At 37.8% G+C, this 19,884-nt stretch overlaps 2 protein-coding genes across 3 annotated transcripts; one reads left to right on the top strand and one right to left on the bottom strand.

Annotated features, from left to right (window-relative positions):
- Positions 1–8,309: 8,309 nt before the first annotated feature.
- hsd11b1la (hydroxysteroid (11-beta) dehydrogenase 1-like a) lies at positions 8,310–12,799 on the bottom strand. Of its 2 annotated transcripts, XM_079471678.1 has the most exons (7): positions 12,647–12,799; positions 12,255–12,307; positions 10,092–10,222; positions 9,649–9,852; positions 9,193–9,286; positions 8,947–9,112; positions 8,310–8,648 (listed from the first exon to the last, which is right to left on the bottom strand). In XM_079471678.1, exons 1-7 carry the CDS (start codon positions 12,727–12,729, stop codon positions 8,447–8,449), a joined length of 933 nt encoding a protein of 310 aa, XP_079327804.1. In that variant the 5' UTR covers positions 12,730–12,799; the 3' UTR covers positions 8,310–8,446. The 2 variants fall into 2 exon arrangements, with proteins under 2 accessions (XP_079327804.1, XP_079327805.1); XM_079471679.1 differs by lacking the exon at positions 12,647–12,799 and having other exon boundaries at positions 12,255–12,473.
- Positions 12,600–19,099, top strand: micos13 (mitochondrial contact site and cristae organizing system subunit 13). Its single transcript, XM_079471680.1, has 4 exons — positions 12,600–13,014; positions 17,630–17,786; positions 18,401–18,452; positions 18,540–19,099. The coding sequence occupies exons 1-4, from the start codon at positions 12,986–12,988 to the stop codon at positions 18,635–18,637; spliced, it is 336 nt and encodes a 111-aa protein (XP_079327806.1). The 5' UTR covers positions 12,600–12,985; the 3' UTR covers positions 18,638–19,099.
- Positions 19,100–19,884: the final 785 nt, after the last annotated feature.

The following is a 19,884-nucleotide window of genomic DNA, read 5'->3' as shown; positions in this document are numbered from 1 at the left end:
AGAATTAGGTATCGTTACAAACCTAAACACAATTTGTGAGAATGTTTAGATCTCTTATGAAAATCTATGAGACACGTGTGAGATCAGGGAAAAAATCCAAATCTGTTCTCTATTTAAACTTGGATATTAAATATATACATTTCGCTGCAGTCCTTCTGAAACCTTGCATCTCCATATTTCGTGATTTGTATTTTGTTGCCATAAATAAGTCTTATGTTTGTCACCAAAATATCTAAACAATAAAAAGAATAAAAAAGTACTTGTCAACTTCGCACAGTGTCTTTTCCATTTCCTAAAAAACTGAGAATTTGGACATACAAGGTTTCAGAAGCACAGCGACAATGTGTATTTTTCTTCCAACAGGTGTTATCTTCATTCATATGGGAGTGAAAAAGTAGAAACTCCCTCTTTATTGATTTATTGGTCTCTTCACACAAAAACCAGGTCTTCTGACAAACAGCACTAGTTTTGTCTATGAACAAGGCGAGGGATCGTCTTCAAGAAATATGTTGCTTTTATTAACAGAGTTCAGCGGGACACGCTTGGGTGACGGAGCGAGTGTGGAAGAAGATGAAAGACCGGCGTTTTCTCTCTGATCCTTTGGTTTACTCTCATTGTCTCCCCCACCTCTCCTCTGAGTTCTCCTGAGATCGGGGTTATGGACGACAGAGAAGCTGAATTTGGACGCCATCCAGCCACATCTGTTCTTCGGCTGTTGCCGTTCTCTCGCCTGTATTTTTACACTTACTGCACTGCTTCTTTTTTATATGTGCAGCTTGCTCAGACACGTTTACCGGCTTTAGCAACACCGTAACTCTTAAAGGTCCAAAGTATATTTTTGGAAGAAGCAATTGACAGAAATGCAATATACTATACTATGTCTTTCGATGTGTCTAAAGACCTTTCATAATGTAGCGTTATGTTTTTATTACTTGATAGAATGAGCTATCTACATACACCGCAGACCCACTTACATGGAATTCACTATGTTGTTTCTACAGTAGCCCTAAGCAGATACATTTCTCTACAGGGCTCGTTTCATAAATACATCTCATTCGGTAAAGAAGCAAAAACTTAACGACATCCTAGTTCTGTGTCAGCTGTCGTAGTGCTTCGAAAGGGAGGGGTGGAGTAAGCCGTTGGTTGCAATTCACACCCTCACCACTAGATGCCGTTAAATTTCACAAACTGGACCTTTTTTTAGTTAATTAAAGTATTTAATAAAAAATATTATTACTATAGTGATCATATTTACATTAAAAGAGCGTGTTTTTAAACCGAAAGCCTCATCTGTGATCTTGCCAGAGGATGGAGAGACTTTGAGAGCAGGTGTTTGTAACAGGTGGAAAGACCATCAAAGTGAAAATCATGTAAAAGTGCATGAGATGATCCACATAAACGTTCACATAGAGAAAGATGACAAACGACACATTGAGCAGAGGGAGGTGCATTAGCGTTTGAGAGAGGGCGAGCCGAGGAAAGCTGAGTAAAACAAGGCCCTGTCCCTAATCACTGGCTGTTTAATAAGACACATCTCTCTCGTTTTTTTCTCTCGAGCTTGTGCCAGCATCGCACCGAGCTTGAACCTGCCCTGGATGCCAACAGTAAACAATTATAAAATCTTGTGAGTGCTCCTCGCTGCGCTGCGAGGGGGGGGAGGACCGAGTCGCGGGCTGAACTCCTGACCCGCTTCGCACACCGAACGTCTGTTGTGGACTCCGGGAGGTGCGAGATGGGTCACAGCAAGCTGTGAAGGGGAGACCAGGGCTGGGGGAGGAGGTTGGGGCATTGAAAGGGGCGTTTGGAGGGGGGGGTGGATAGAGGGAAACAGTGGCTACTGTGTGGGGAGATTTACATCCTGGAGTGTCGCTATGAAAGGCTCATCTGATAAGGGAGAACGTGGATTTTAATATAGGCTGTGCCGTCATCTGACAAGTTGCGATGGATATCATTATCAGATTCTTCAGTGGTTGTGTATAGCGGACGTTATTTTTGTGTTTTGGCCATTTGCATTTATTAATGTCAGCACAATGTTTTGCATTACAGTACTGACTTTACAGTTAAGACAGCAAGTTTTTTTTATGTTTTGGTTTTAGACCCTAAATCAGTCCACAGCTGGCCATTTGCAAGTCCAAAGCCATTGGCAATGGAAGTACTCTAGTCTACACAATTCAAGGGTCATCTTTAAAAAAAAGAACAGGTTGCCCACGAAAAAGGTCTGCCTGCATTTGAGCGTGCATGTGCGCACTTTCATGCATAAATGTATGAATTCATGAGGTCAGGAGTCACAGAACAAGATGTGAGATACCAGATTTGGTAGATCCTGCGCAATTGCTTGTTACGGTGTCGTTTGCATAGACTTTGAAATTCGTCTTCTGGGGGAATCGTTCCCAGATGTGGAATATTTCCTTTAATCATTTCCATTGGTACACTTTCTTTCTTGCAGGCTGCATCCAACCAGCTTTGTTTTCTTCTATAAGTTGCATGGGAAGATCAAGATATGTATTATTATCTTCGAAAAATGTAGTCCTCAAAATTGATGCTTAAAACTAAATAAAGTCTCCTTAGCTATGAATGAAAATTCCAACAAAATATGTCTTTAAAGATTTGTAGATGTGCTCAAATGATACGTCATCCCAAGCAATTGCGTTTGACCTCTAAATGAAAAATGGAATGCAGGAACCTTACACATGTTTATATAATATCTTATTTACTTACATTTTTGGGACGAAATATGTCTCAACAATGCTCTTGACAGTTTCCCTTCTCCTCCTGAACTTCACATAACCTCTTCCTCATGAGTTACAGGACCAAACATAACTTTCAGACCAATCTCCTGCTCTGTTTGTCTCTTTGTCTCTCTCATTCTGTCTCTTCATATCTTTTCTTCACCCTTCTGAAGGGGTCACCGCAGTCCCAGACAGACAGACACTGCGCTTCACACGACACGGACTCGGGAAATTCCACCCAGCGCAAAAACAGATGCGAGTGGAGGGAAAGAGATGCACATGTTGTCTCTTTGAGGCACAGATGACCCAGTCATCCTGTCACATATCAAGAAAACAGATCGCAAGAAAATGCAAAAAGTGCTGTTGTGTTATTGTTCACGGTTTCATTTGATCATCATTTGGATTCAGGAATAAACTGTTCACAATAAGAACAAGACCATGCATTTAATAGGAAGATCAATTACGACCGAAAATGATTTTTGTTGGTGTTTTATAGTGTATTACAGTTGTAACAGTACATGTAACTGTAATTTCTGTTTTGTTTGAAAATCTCGCATCTCATACTGTGTTGCAATTTTTTCACAATTGCAGACGCATCTAAAACCCACAAGTTTGATCATCTGACCCCCATCATCCAGACATTACACTTGGACCAGACAAGGTTAATTGGAGGTCAGATTTTCTTTTAATACCCTGATGATCGACAGATCCTGTGTTGCCTGTGAAGGATGTCCAGACTGGAGACGTGGGCATGTTCACGGGTTTAACCCCATTTGGCCTCGCTTTTATTTAGCCTGCTGATTTATGAGCCTATGCAAAGACGGGAAACAACCACGTCACCGCTGTACGATGCTAGAAACGACCTGAAGCGGCATGGTGATGCTCACTGGAGCCTGCGGTGAGAGAGTGTTTGTGCTTTTGCATAAGCGTGCGCTTGCTTTGCATATTTGCATTTGAAATGTGTAAACATTGAAGAGGGTTTAATGTACAGTTTGTTTGTCAGATGCGGCCGGCAAACGGCTGATGCAGGATGTTGTTATTTATGACGTAACATGGGTGACTAAATAGTGACCAGTGTGAAGTTTTTTTTACACTATTTCCGCACGTAGTTAGATCTTTTTCAATGCTTGACCCCAAACCAAAGTGTTGCCAAGGCGTTGCTATGTGGTTGCCACGGTGTTGTAGGTTCTTGTCATAGTGTTACTATGCACTCTGTTCTGAGTGCCTTTTAGGACAGGGCTGCGGTTGCTAAGGTGTTATGAATGTTTTTAGCATGTTACATGTTGTTACGTGCTAATGCCAAGTTGTTCTACGTGGTTGCCAGAGTTTTTTTTTGCGTTTTCGAAGGCATTCTAGATCTTTGTTAGCATGGGGCTATGTTGTTGCTAAAGTGTTCTAGGTGGTTGCCAGATTGTCTAAATGTGATCACACAAAAATGACATATCTTGGGCAAATGAAATACAGTGGATTACAGTGGTGTGCATTATAGCTGACACCCACATGAATACTGTACAGCTGGTTTTGTGACTGTAAGTAGATAGAAACGTATATATTAATGTGTAGCCTATGTAACTTTGGAGACGGTCCCTAAATTCAGACTATCGAATGTCCAACGTCATACCAACTTTATGCCAGTGGATAAACACTCAATTTGGCCATCTGTACTCGCATTATTTGGCAAAACTAAATAAGACTTTGAAAATAGTACATGGTGAACTAATATGGTGTTTTTGATCCGGAACTCAAAGGGGCCCCTTGGTGGTGCAGAGGCACTACACAACCCGAGTAGTCTGCGTATAGGGAGGATCGGCTCTGTGTGGTTGCTTCTGTGTTCTGGATGAGAGGTAAAAGCTCAACTCTTCATTGTAAGTCTATGGGATGTATTTGCTAGATTCTGTTTAAAACAGTAATAGTGCTGTAAGCAACACACAATCTAAGATTTCATTCATGCCTATAGCACAAACTCTGAGGTACATCTTTTGACCAATAAGCCCCAATGACTACCCCCGTCCTAGTGACGATCTGGCCCTCTCCTCTGCTCCAAACTAAATTATTTTAGGAGTCATCTTATATCATCCTTTGAACGTGCATTGAACTGTAAAACCACCCTATTGGAAGAAAAATAAAGGAATTGGGGATGAGGAGAGAGAGAGAGAGAGAGAGAGAGAGAGAGAGAGAGAGAGAGAGAGAGAGAGAGATGGATGGATGGGGGTGGGGGAGCCAAAGGAGGAGAATTATAATTCTTCGCAGGCCCTCTGTATTAACCCGAACACCATCACTGTCAGTAGCTCGGGGAGCGAAGCGCAGGGGCCAAACATGCTGTGGTAATTGGCACTTTGTAAGCCCCGAGCCTTCCTTTTGTGATAGGTGGAGGGGACAGAAGATGGGGTAAGAGAGAGAGAGAGGGAGAGAAAGCAGGTTCTTGTTCTTGCTCTGCCTTGTTGAGGGTATTTACGGTTCACTTCTTATCCTTTGTTAATTGGTCTTTCTCTTCTTTATAGAGGAAAGAAAGCGAGATCCCCCACCCTGCCACCAGTTAGTCCCCCAAAATGGGGGGAAAGTGGACGGCTCGGGCACAATAAAGACGCACACCACATGTAATTGGGCATTGGACTTCATTAAGATCAGATACACGCCGAAAACATGTCACGTCGAAATAATGCCCGCAAACACATTCAGACCCATGGCAGATGACCCCTGATGATTTAATCAATACATCACCGTCGTCCACACTGAGACGCCATCTTTCATTCAACCCCAAGTGGATGAGTTGAAATCGGGTGTTGTTTAGTCATGTGATGCAGTCAAGTGACCCATTCAACAAACGATTTTGTAGGAGCGTTGTTGTGCAAGATATTTAATTTTAATAGCATTGTTAAAGGGACAGTTCACCAAAACACCAAGACTTTCCCCCGCATATCATTTCCAACCTGTATGACTTTCTTTCTTCTGCAGAACACAACATAATGCATTTTAAAGAATGTTGGTAACCAAACAACACCGACCCCAATTGACTTCCATTGTACGGACACAAAACCACAGAGACATTTCTCAAAATATCTTCTTTCGTGCTCCACAGAAGAAAGAGTCACAAACAGGTTTTGAATGACATGAGGATGAGTAGATGATGACAGAATATTTTTTGGAATGAAATGTACACTCATGCACAGTGTGTTTTTGGGTCTGGGCGAGGCGTCCTAATTAGAACGAGGGCGAGAGAGAAATAGGGCCGCGGCTCTGACCCGCTTCACGGCTCCCTTGGTCTCTTCCTCGGCTCACTGTGTAAACAATAACAGTGAGCTGTCTAAAAAGACACAGGTGTCAACCATTGTGTGCTATTTGAAAAGCACGGAGGGGGGAGGTCGGAGGGCTAGAGGGTGGGCTTAAACGCCCTTTTCATCCAAAGCCCCCCAACATCTCACAACTATGCTGTCTTTTCTTTAACAGTAATGCTGTTGTTATTGTTGACCCAGATTTCCTGTTTCTCAAGTCGGACGCGGGTTCACTTTTAAAAATAAGTTCACATGATGAGTCTTTTGGAAAACATGTTTTAGTGGTTGTAAATTATGACATCTCACATAATTTACTCACTCTCATGCCATCCCAGTTGTACGTGACAAAAAAGTAATTTCAATCACCCCAAAAAGAATCTGTCATCATTTATTCATCCTCATTTTGTTCAAAATATTTATGTGACTTTCTTCTGTGGGAGATATTTTGAGGAATGTTTTGTGTCCATACAATAAAAGTCAATGGTGTCCAACAATGTTCGGTTGAAAACATTCTTCGAAATATGATGAAATATGAAAGATAGTCATACAGGTTTAAAATGACACAAGGGTGAGTAAATTATGACATAATTTTAATATTGGAGTAAACTATTCCTTTAAAATGTCATCATATTATCTTACGGTACTCAAAATGTGGGATGATAAAGGTGACAAAAAGCAAAACAATACATTTGTGAGAAATACATTTACTCAATTTAGCTAAATTAATAAACAAATAAACAGATTAGAGTGAGATGTCCAAATATGGCGACATATCAATAACTTCCATTTCGATCACATTTGAGATATGTTATCATTGTCTTTCTATTTGAATGTATCGCTCTGACCTGTTTTCATTTCCTAGTGGACTACTCCTATAATGATAAAACATATTTATTATTTCATTTAATTGATAATAAGTAATACAATTACCCAAAACTATTGTCGTGCCCATATGGGCTTGTTGAGCATTTAATAAAAAAACGGCTTGAGCTTATAAGATTATTTTCATTTTTTATGGTCAAGATTTTAACCAAATAATTAAACTTCAATATACAGCCAGACAGATGTGTTTGCAGTGCCCGCTCATGATGTTGGGTGAGGGTGGGGGATTTATTGCTCGCCATTAAGAGCACTAATCTGTTGCAGGTGTTACTGGCTGCTGTCCCAGCCTGCCGGGCCCTGTTCATTTCCCCCAGAAGGGCCCCACCATGAGCCAGTGTGTATGCGGGACTGTGTGGGTTTGTGTCTGAGAAACAAGGGGAAAGTGTGAGTCAAAAATTGATAGTGTGTACGCGGAACGCAAATGCCGTTAAGTAGGGGGAGGTTCTGGCTTGGATTTCTCCTCTTAAACACAGTCAAGCACTGGAAAGTGATACAGATTGATGTCATTTCACTTCACTTCATATAGCTCTTGAATGATGAATTCAACCATTCATCCATGTTATTTTCATTAAATTAATATGGAGAGTCTTCTATTGAAAGACTTTAATTTGGGATATTGAGAAGTGGCTTATAATCTCATCGGTCAGAGATTTAAACCATCTAGTGGGCAAACATTGAAGATGGTGAACTACAGATGTAGTTCTTGTCTCTATTTACAGGAGTCTGGTGCCCTCTGGTGGACAATGTAATACACCCCAAATATTCGAGGTATGGCTTTCTAAGCTCAACCAAATTTATAGGTAGGATATTCAAATAATATATTTAGAAATGTGAAATAATGTATTTAAAGACACAAAAGAGTGTTTACAACAATTTTAAAGCTTTTATTAGATATATTATGCTGCCAAATAGTGTTTAAAGTAATTTTACAATTTATGAATATATGCAGTAAAAATTTAAACATTGCTCATGCTCTTAAAATTAACTAAACATAAAATGAAGTAAATGAATATAAAACAACTTTACAGATGCTATGTTTATTTGATAAATTCTATATTTCTAGGACTTTTGAGCTTCTTTAGCCATGGTTATTGATAGGGCTAGTGACAAATTGTGATTAAAATCATTTCACAATTTATTAATATTATTGACTGTTTCGTCGTATGTACACGTCTGCCCTGAAGTAGTCTGGTCTGTGTCTGGTTATAATATAACAATTTATTTTAATATATATATATATATATTATATTAGTATTTTATTGTACATTAATTGTATTAAACTACTTGATAGTTATTGATTCTTTGTGGAGGTCTACGGGAAGTTAAGTTTGGGCCACATAACATTTGTTTATGTTGTTGCCACCGAAACAGTCTATAGTAAAAAAAAACAATGTGAATAACATTAATACTTGTAAACGTATATAAACGTGAATTGAAGTAAATTAACATAAAACATCTTCACATTAACAATTTTCACTTTTAATATTGATAAGAATACTGGTGTGGAATTGGAATGTTTTATTGTTTCATGTGTCTACACAGACTTCTATAGAAATCTTTTACTCACTGATTCCCTACATCTTGGGGATTATACGTGTAGGAATTTCGGATTGCCAGATCCCTTAAATAAGGAAACCAATCCCTAAAGAGACATACATAGTAGGTGTACCAGGGGTAATAGGCCTCCGACTGCCGAGACGCTCCTCCTGCAATGATGTGCCAGGCGGCTTCGTGTGCAGGGTAGGCTGTGATATTGATTTTACCTCTGTATTAAAGAGAGATAAGAAGTGTAAACCAACCATACGTGATATAGATCTCTTGAGTTATATAAATCAGTGAACAATTGCAATCTTTGACAGAGTTAGACTTCCACCCTGTTAAAAAAGTCTGCAACTTAAAGGAACTTTAAACGTTACATAACCACATTGTAAGAGTTTAATAAACATGACTATTATATTAAATTAGCTGTAGCCATGGAGGTTATGTATACTGTTTAAACAGATGACGGATGATAAGAAAGCCACACAATGCGTTTGTTTGTAAGAACATCAGTCATATCTCACTTGATTTTTTCCATTGCGGAGTCTGTGTCGATGAGGCCGAGTATGCAGATAGTCACAGAGACATTGCTTCCTTGCATCGCTAGTTCGTGTTGCAGGCCTCCGAAGAATCCATTCAATGCATATTTAGTTGCAGCGTAAGGCAAAGCAAAAGGGCCACTTACTTTTCCTAAGGAAAACAGTTTGACGTTATACAAACATTCGTCTTTTGCACCTGATACAAATGTGAGAAAAGTTTATTTTAATCACCCAGCAGGGAGGAAACGACAACTATGGATCCGTTGCTCTTTTCAAGTGTTGGCAAAGCATTCTTAACCATCTGGACAAAACTGAGAAAATTCACCTAAAGAGAGCATAAAATAACAAGTTTTCAGGTTTAAAGACTAGAGTTATATTTACATTTAGCAGGCCCTTTTATCCAAACTGACTTACAAAGTAGTGGAAACAATAGAAGCAATTTGTGCAACCAAACCACGACAATGCATAGGTGCAGTAAAACCGATCTACATTAGCCTACCACAGTATACGAAGCTAAGGATTTATTTTACAATAAATCATGGCAGATGCTTTAATTCAAAGCAAAGTGCATTTCACTTCTATACATTTATTTTTCCATTCGAGGTTTTTTCATGTGTGATTTAATGTAACGTTAGATAAAGCTTTACCCCAAATCATCATAAAACATGCAAGTATCTAAACTCTGACCTGTAGTAACCATCGAGTGTGCTCCACATCTCCATCCCACATTCCATATGGACTTGGCCCGATATGGTTCAAAACCAAAAAATCCAGCCCCCCAAGCTGGTCGATGGCATACTGAACCACGCGGTCTGAATCTGCAGGATTGGCCATGTCTGCTGGGATAAACAAGGCTTTCTGTGCACCCATTTCCAAGCACTTGTTCACAACCTGCAAATACGTGGCAAACATTTGCAAAGAGCAGTTCAATTGTTCATGAAAAATATCATTCAATAAATGTACCAAATATATTGATGACTAATCTTGCACTTAAGGGAACAGCCAATTACCATCTACCACTGAAGTTACGGTGATGTAACTAAAATGTTATGTGGTCTACAAATGTCACACTGAAACTATAAAGATATTTTATGTATCTGTCAAAATGTAAACAAATAATGCAAGCTTACTTGTTCTAAGACATTTCCTCTTCTCGCTGTGATAACAAGTTGTGCTCCCAGGCGGGCATAGTGGTATGCCAACTGTTCACCAATCCCAGTACTGGCACCAGTCACCAGCACCCGGGCACCTTTTATAGACTCTGAAAAACATACAAATCACGGTACGTCTTAAGCATTGCATCAATGACGGTCATTCCATTCAATCTTTTAACAGCATAATGATGTGTACATCGTGTTCGATTGCATCTGTCATGACTGATACATTACATACAATTTAAAGTGTGTTTATGTAGCTTGAAGAGTCTCTGGGCCCTCCGTAGCTAGCTACAAGAATGCATGGCTTATTCTTCAAAGCCAGAAAGTCACACTTAACTCTGTTCAGTTCTAATCTCAATAGCCCCTCTGTACTGTATGGATAAGTGGTCTCTGTAAAATTTCTAAGCTTTAGGACAGAAAGTCCTGTTTGCTTGTCACACATCTGTGACTGCATTGAAGGGATAGTTCACCCCAAAATGAAAATTCTGTCATGAGTTACTTACTCTCTAGTCGTTCCAAACCTGAATACGTTTCTTTGTTTGGTTGAACACAGAGGAAGATATTTGGTAGAATGCTTGTAACAAAACAGTACTTGGACCCCATTGACTACCGTAGGGAAAATGACAAAGATATTATAAGATAGTCAGAAGTGCCCCAGAACTCTTTGCTGTCCTACATTCATTAGGAATGTCTGTTCAACAGAACTAAATTATCATACAAGTAATTTTTCCTACTATGGTAGTCAATGCGGTACAAGAACTGTTTACTGGTTACAATTATTCTTCAAAATATCTTCCTCTAGGTTCATCAGATCAAAGAAATCTAAAAAAAGGTGAGTAAATGACAGATTTTTATTTAGGTGTGAGATATCACTTAAAAGCAGTTTCAAAAACGAAATTAATAATGAAATAAGAATAAATTGACCTTTTGTGAAAATGTTTGATAACTTTGCTTACACATTTTTATGGATATTTTTTGTGTGGGGCATGTAGGGGTAAAGATGAGCCATTTTTTACTTATGTGGTCCTCGACATGAAAGAATATAAGACATAAGTACTATAAAAGTATTTCATGTATTTTCGGATGTTTCCTATCAATCCAAGATGTATATTTCCTGTACATCTATGACATATGGTTTAAAAATATGGCTTCTTATAATAAGTGCTCCTGTGGCTCAGTTTGCCTCATGATAGGGGTCAGTTGATCCAGGTCAGGGGGCAAGTTGAACCCTATTAGGGGTATACTGAGCATTCAACTAGATTTACCTTCTACAAAAGTATTAAATCATTATTCTCCCTTAAAAATACTAATATTTATTTCTTTAAGCTCGCTTGAACAAAAAACAACCAAATCAACTTTGCATTTCAATATCTTTCGGTTTGCGATTCTGAAATAACTTATCTCGTGACACACCGAAGTTGTAATCTTACGCCAACAGAATAAACAGAGTTTGTTCATTGAAAATAAGTGAATTTGTACTCTTACTATGTCTGTTTTTGTAGATTCCAGCATCATGCATTGCTTTTAAATGCCATATGTGTAAGGCCATTAGTGACTTAAGCTGGATAGATGCACTGTTCTGTATAAAATCAGGTGTTAAAATATTTTCTTATTCAAAGTGTCGTTTGGTTTACACTGTCAATAAACACAAAGCCTAAACTAAAGTAAACATTATAAACTAGACTAGACAGTTATGTGATATTTCATTGAAATTATAAGGGTTTAAATATTAGTAATGGAAGTTAACTTAAGTGTCGCAACCGGCCCCCTGCCCCGGATCAACTTACCCCTATCATGAGGCAACCGAGCCACGGGAGCACTTTTTATAAGAAGTCATATTTTAAAAAGCACACGTCATAGATGTCTTTTAATAATTTAGATTGATAGGAAACATCCCGAAAATATATCAAATTCTTTTATAGCACTTGTGTCTTATATTCTTTCATCTCGAGGACCACATAAGTAAAATATGGCTCATCTTTCCCCCCACACAAAAAATATCCATAAAAATGTGTAAGCAAGGTTATAGCTGTTGGAAAAAGACAGCTGGATAACAAATTCAGTGCATGGTTTCAATGATAAGTCACAGGTCGTGCGAATTGTATAACATGCAATGCAAACTGTAACGTTACATACCTGCATGAAACGACGGGCCGCCCCATTGAACCGCAATGAAAGCGACGCCAAGGCTGCAAAATAAAAATAACTTCGTGTATAATTTCATTGTCGGAAAACGGTCAAATAAAACACGGAAGGAAACGCGAAACAAAGCAAGCCGGTAGTCTACCGGTAGGACCGGTTCCTATGTGACTGACTGTCGAGAGAGAAAAAGTCAAGACAGGTGGAGCTGTGACAAAGTTCAAACCGATTTAAAGAATCTTGGAAGCAATTCATTCACACTCAAAGTGACGCTTAATAAACTGGTTTGTTGTTGTTTTATTTATTGTTACTGTTGTTGGGATACATAATAATACAAATTGTATTCCGAATATGGGAAAAGTTATACAACGGATAAGAAATTGACGCACGTGCGCGGTGCACTAGTTAGCGCTTGTGTCGTGTCGTGTCGTCTCTCGTAAGATGTACCGTTACGAAAAACCACCATAAACATTTAAGCTGCTCCTAACCACTATTTGTACTTCCTTTATTTAAACAACTCATTCTTAAACAAGTTTTGTGTCGAATGTGCGTCTTGCAGTTTCTCCTCGCATAATTCAAAACGAACTTTATTTAAACCGGCTGTTTTGCTGCTGGTGCAAATGCCCTTGTCAGTGCAGCTCGCTGTCAAGATAAAGTGACGAGTAGTGTTTTCGACGAAGTCGTCTTTATAGACTCTTACTTTATAACATATCCTCGCTTTTAAGACCATGGCGGCGAAGATTCTGCCTGTAGTCAAGTAAGTGTCTTTGCATTGCTGCATGTGCAGCTAGTTAGCCGTTAGCTAACAACTGTGTGTCAATAGAGCCATTCAATTAAGGAATGACTTTAGAGACAGTAGTTGGCCGATTCTTATTTTTGTATTATGTTTTGAAGCATGTCACTTATAACCATAACATGTATAAATGAGTTTTTAACCAGTTGTCTATGTTGTCGTTGTAGGGTAGCTAGCATGCTAAAAAGCTTGAATAACTTTGTTTCTATGTTGATGTTTTGTTGAGATTCTTTGATTTTTAGTTTAGTAGTTATTATGAGAATACTGTGTTCCTGTGGCTTTCATAAACGTGTATCATAAAAATGCATTATTATGGTTTCGTTATATGAACTATGGAGGACACAGACTGCAAAAATTAAAAATAAATACATAAATAAATACATAAATAAATAAACTAATAAATAAACTAATAAATGCAATAATATGAAAATAAACAAAATAATGAATAACATTACGTTTATTAAGTTTATTTTTACAGAGTTTTAGTTGATTTATTACTTTCTGTGTACACTTTTATGTTTATTTTTTTATTTATCATTTACTTTTATTTTTGCATGTATTTATTTGTCCTGCTCATTTATTTCTAGATTTAGATTTGAACGCATGCATTTATTTCCACTTTTATTTATTTATTCTCGTATTTATTTTTACTTTTCTGTGTCTTGTATGATAATTAGATGGGTTGGTCTTGCTTACTATTGGTTCAGCGTAGTTGAAGCGTTTGATCGATTACTCTTCACTTGTTTTGGCCTACAATGGCGGGCGCCTTGAGAGTTACGGCATTTAGCCAATGAAGTCGATAACAACGCATCAAGTGACTATGTGTCATTTAGATTAGATGGGATTATTGATGTTTTATTTCTGATTAATGACGAGATAAATATCGATGTATTTCCTCAGTTGTTAGGCTCTTTGCAGTGCATTATTCAAAATCTGTGCGAAACAGAGGATGCTAAGGTGGGACGGCCATGTCATTTGATTCCGATAAGTCCTATTGAAACTTATCTATCGATGGGCCACACTGCGGGAAACATCGCGATGTTCTTTGGTGTTTGTGAAGGAACTATCCGGAATAGAAAACGCGGTCAAGCCAGCCGCAGTTCGAAAATACACGGTCAAGCCAGCCGCCGTTTAGATTCATTATGCGCGCATACTTAGTAAACTACGGTAATTTCTAGAAACACCGCTTTTAAAGCTTTATTTAAATGATGCTCGTCTGTGTGTCTCCTCAATATTATATATTGTGTTTTAAGTTTAGAATATGTCGTAATTGAAGAACATTTTTATCAGAATGTTTGCAGTATGCATGTTGGGAAAGGAATGTCTCCGTCTGCAACTTTTGTTTAACAGTTACTGTTACTGATATTTCCGTCAAATAAAACAGTTTATAATTGTTTTACCTGTAGCCTACTCCTGTGAAATTATTTTTGTAATGTGTATCCTATAGTAAATGTGTTGTTAGTGTCTAAATGATAAGCTACAAAATGCAAATACATGATTTTAATACAGTAAGTTTGTACAAGTTTAACTCTGGAATGGCTTTTGAAAGCGTATTATAGCGTTTTGAAAAAACATGCTTTCCTACTATAATGACTTATAACTAATGGTAATGGTTTACTGTAGCATTTGGGAGAACTTGTCATTTTTCCAATTTAAATGCCTATAGAAACATGATTTCTAATAAGTTTCACAAACAGATGGTCTCATCCTGTAGGGGGCATCCCACAATATATGCACACCATATATGGCCTCATTTTACTGTAGCATTTGGGAGAAATTGTCATTTTTCTACTTTAAATGCCTATAGAAACATGATTTCTAATAAGTTTCACAAGCGGATGTTCGGACTCTGTAGGGGGCATCCCACACTATATGCACAAATAATTATTATTGTGACATTTCTTTTCGGCCCGTAACTAGTCCCGCAGCTTTGGTCGTACACCCATGAATGATTAGTCAAATTGTCTGGCTTATTGAGGAATGGTGAGCTATGACTTTTATAAGCGATCAGGCGTAGGGGGTATGATAGGGGGACAAAAACTCGCCCCTAAAATCCCATTGACTTAACTTTACGCCAAATTTCGGCGGGTCGTAGCTCCGAGCGAGAATTTCGTTGAGATACATGCTGGTAACGACATTTGAAGAGGCTGGCAGGCCCTGTAAGAACATACCTCACAATGGGGTGTAAGTTGCACCCCTGGGGCGTAGGAGCCCCCCCAAAAAGCCCCATTGACTATAATGGATGCCCATATAAGGAGTTAAAATGTCCCGCATGATATAACTTAGCAGTACCAGGCTACCAATCAGCATCCCAGGATCTTCATAAAGATATGAAGCCACGCCCATAGCAACCATTTACATGGACTTAGCAACCGATCCTATAGACTTCCATTATAAATGGCCCACATTGATATCTTGTCAACACAGTGTCGTAGAGACAAGGGGGTGGTCTCATTTGACTCAGGCATTCAATTAATCTGTCACAGGATCATTGTGAAGCTTTTAAGCCACGCCCATTGCAACCAAATAGGTTTACTTAGCAAGAAGTTTACAAGATGTATATCTCTGCATCAGAACATCGTAGAGACATGGGAGTTGGTTCATTTCACTTATACCTCTGAGTTTTATCAATTGTTTAATGCCACGCCCATGGCAACCAAACACCTTAGCTTAGCAACCGTTAGGGCCAATAGGAAAACCTTCATCTTTGCATCAGAACATCGTAGAGACATGGGGGTTGACTGTTTCACTAGTGGTTTGAAGGGTCATCCCCCTAGCCCAACACCAGCATTTTGCCACATTAGCACCACTTTACAATTTCTTCAGAAAATGTACCTTTCAATTTATAATTAATGTTTCTATAACTTTTGAAGCAGAAAAATGTGGTGTGCATATAGTGTGGGATGTCCCCTACAGGAAGAGGCCATCTGTTTGTGAAACTTATTAGAAATCATGTTTCTATAGGCATTTAAAGTAGAAAAATGACAATTTCTCCCAAATGCTACAGTAAAATGAGGCCATATATGGTGTGCATATATTGTGGGATGCCCCCTACAGGATGAGACCATCTGTTTGTGAAACTTATTAGAAATCATGTTTCTATAGGCATTTAAATTGGAAAAATGACAAGTTCTCCCAAATGCTACAGTAAACCATTACCATTAGTTATAAGTCATTATAGTAGGAAAGCATGTTTTTTCAAAACGCTATAATACGCTTTCAAAAGCCATTCCAGAGTTAAACTTGTACAAACTTACTGTATTAAAATCATGTATTTGCATTTTGTAGCTTATCATTTAGACACTAACAACACATTTACTATAGGATACACATTACAAAAATAATTTCACAGGAGTAGGCTACAGGTAAAACAATTATAAACTGTTTTATTTGACGGAAATATCAGTAACAGTAACTGTTAAACAAAAGTTGCAGACGGAGACATTCCTTTCCCAACATGCATACTGCAAACATTCTGATAAAAATGTTCTTCAATTACGACATATTCTAAACTTAAAACACAATATATAATATTGAGGAGACACACAGACGAGCATCATTTAAATAAAGCTTTAAAAGCGGTGTTTCTAGAAATTACCGTAGTTTACTAAGTATGCGCGCATAATGAATCTAAACGGCGGCTGGCTTGACCGTGTATTTTCGAACTGCGGCTGGCTTGACCGCGTTTTCTATTCCGGATAGTTCCTTCACAAACACCAAAGAACATCGCGATGTTTCCCGCAGTGTGGCCCATCGATAGATAAGTTTCAATAGGACTTATCGGAATCAAATGACATGGCCGTCCCACCTTAGCATCCTCTGTTTCGCACAGATTTTGAATAATGCACTGCAAAGAGCCTAACAACTGAGGAAATACATCGATATTTATCTCGTCATTAATCAGAAATAAAACATCAATAATCCCATCTAATCTAAATGACACATAGTCACTTGATGCGTTGTTATCGACTTCATTGGCTAAATGCCGTAACTCTCAAGGCGCCCGCCATTGTAGGCCAAAACAAGTGAAGAGTAATCGATCAAACGCTTCAACTACGCTGAACCAATAGTAAGCAAGACCAACCCATCTAATTATCATACAAGACACAGAAAAGTAAAAATAAATACGAGAATAAATAAATAAAAGTGGAAATAAATGCATGCGTTCAAATCTAAATCTAGAAATAAATGAGCAGGACAAATAAATACATGCAAAAATAAAAGTAAATGATAAATAAAAAAATAAACATAAAAGTGTACACAGAAAGTAATAAATCAACTAAAACTCTGTAAAAATAAACTTAATAAACGTAATGTTATTCATTATTTTGTTTATTTTCATATTATTGCATTTATTAGTTTATTTATTAGTTTATTTATTTATGTATTTATTTATGCATTTATTTTTAATTTTTGCAGTCTGTGTCCTCCATATATGAACAAGCCTAATTCAATTGTCCTCCACGTTCAATGTTAACAATTCAGCGTGGGCTTACTTTTATTTCAGACACTGTTTATAAAAAAACTCTGTTCCGTCTAATGCTAAATGGTTGTTATCATAATTTCTTTGTGTTTTTAGACTTGCAACAAAAGTGACCATTGCAGGAGGTGCCATATATGTAGCGTATGATTCAGGGTTGCTCGGAGGTAGTGAGGAGGGTTCGGTTGCCTTGGCCAGAGCTAAAGCTGCGGTCCCCCCTGCTGTAGAAGAGTGGATGAAGTACTTCGGCTTTGAGGTGAGATGACCTTTGTATTAGTCATAAAATGTATATGCTGTTTGTCATGCTAGCATGTTGTGGTTCTCTTGAAATGAATGCTTATCTTACTAAAATTAACTGTCATTATTGCTTTTTTATTGTTATAAATTCATTGTGGCTGTTGCTCATTTTATGTGGATATTTGTATTCACATCGATTTATGTGTAGAGATGATGCAGCGTTAATGTTCAAGACACCTCATATGTGGGACATTTTCCACCGCAAACCTAGAAGTAACATCTGGATTTACTAACGTTAAAAGTGTTTAGTAACATTAATGTTACTAATACTCATGATTTAGTAGCGTTACAAGTATCTGTCAACTTTAAAAGAGCACCATTCTATAAATTATTTCCGGATTGAATTACCGAATTTCCTCGATTATGTGAAGGAAGCTTAAAGCTCTTTGGGCTTGAGAAGCCTGATATTGTCATAGAGCAGCTATTGCATGAGATGTTGAAACAAATGCATTATGGCATTTAAAGTAAAGCCGACGCCGTCAACTAAACCTCAGCCGACATGCAATTGCAAACATGTTACTGTTTTATGATGTTTTTATATTGAATGTAATATTAACATTATAAACATTTTAGCTTCCAGCCACACCTAAAATCGAGTTCTCCCCACTGGATGCATGGAACTCAGGTAAATTATGTTTATTTGGTAGATATTGATTCTTCATAATCGAGCTTAACCATAAGTCTAGTCTTACAATCTCTCTGTTTCGTTCAGGAGTGCAAAAGTCTATTCACGCCCTGTCGGTTGCTCCCTCCACAATGAACGACTACAGCAAGCAGGGTCTACAATACCTCAAAGACCTTTCAAAATAAGTATTTATCTCTTCAAAACCTGCTTAATTCAGTACACAGATACAATCTCATGTTTCAGTGCCTGAGAGGACTGACGGATAAAAAAAGTTTGCCCCCGTGTAAATCTCTGACTGTAATCTAAAAAGAATGAGAGAATTCAAGATCCATACCAAGAATGATCTGTTTTTATGTTCTGTTCACACTTTTCTTTGAGGTTAATTTAACAAAAAAATACCTTGTATGAGTCCTAATTTAAAGAAAATTATATAAAAATGTCCTGTATGTATATTGCTATTATAGTTATTTAAATAATCTGATAAATCTCTTCATCCCAAACACAATATTCTGTATTATGGCATATATATAATGTGTAATTGGATGTTCCATCCATTTATGCATGCCTGAAAGAATCCCAGTGTGTATAGTTTGTATAAGAAATTCCTTTTTGCTTTTTTTAATGTACAATAAAACATTTCACGTTTTTGATGTTGTGCAACGCATAAAATAAGTTTGCTTTAAAAGGACGAATAACTGCACAAATGTTAGCCATGGGAAAAGTCTACATAGCTGATAACCACATTAAAGAGTTAGTAACACAGTTTTGTTACCCACTGAGCAATGCTGCTATGTCAGAGACCCCAAACTCCTTTCCTTAGCATCTTGACTCATTGTGAAATGTTTTTTGCGGCCACACGCTCTGCATTACCAGAACATCTTGCATTAACATGTATGAGCTTGACAAACTTTTTGGGGTTGTGGGTTTTTGTGCATCTCGGCCTGTTTTAAACAACTGATGTGAACCTTTAATGGTCGAGATGATAGATGCTGGCTTTGCATTTTATGTTCCTTTACACACGTAGTTGTGACCACAAAAAAATAATTTGCGCCCCAGCGAAGTGAAACGAAATGAACTTCAGTTTATTCAGTGCTTTGTGTCGATATCTGACAAACTGATTCTATGTGACTTCAGGGCTCTTTAAATTAAGTCAACCTAAACAAAGATGAACTTTAGAAACTTTAGACTTTTTTTCTATTATTTCTAGACAATTGTATAATTTAGGATGTGGTGGTGGTAAACTTCTGCAGTGGTTTTGTATCATACGGACACCCAAATGGTTTCGCTTTCTCTGAAGTGGTACTTAAAAAAGAACAAAGAAATGCGTTAGCAAGCAATTTGAATTTATTTCTATCGTGCTTTTCACAGTTTTTCATTGTTATAAAGCAGCTTTACGTAAAAAACTTAAAACAAACAGTATAGACATAACATT

This window comes from Barbatula barbatula (assembly GCF_947034865.1).
Source record: "Barbatula barbatula genome assembly, chromosome: 13".
In the NCBI taxonomy this organism is placed as follows: Eukaryota; Metazoa; Chordata; class Actinopteri; order Cypriniformes; family Nemacheilidae; genus Barbatula; species Barbatula barbatula.
Note: the sequence above shows the minus strand (reverse complement) of the source record. Positions and strands in the feature narration are given on the sequence as shown.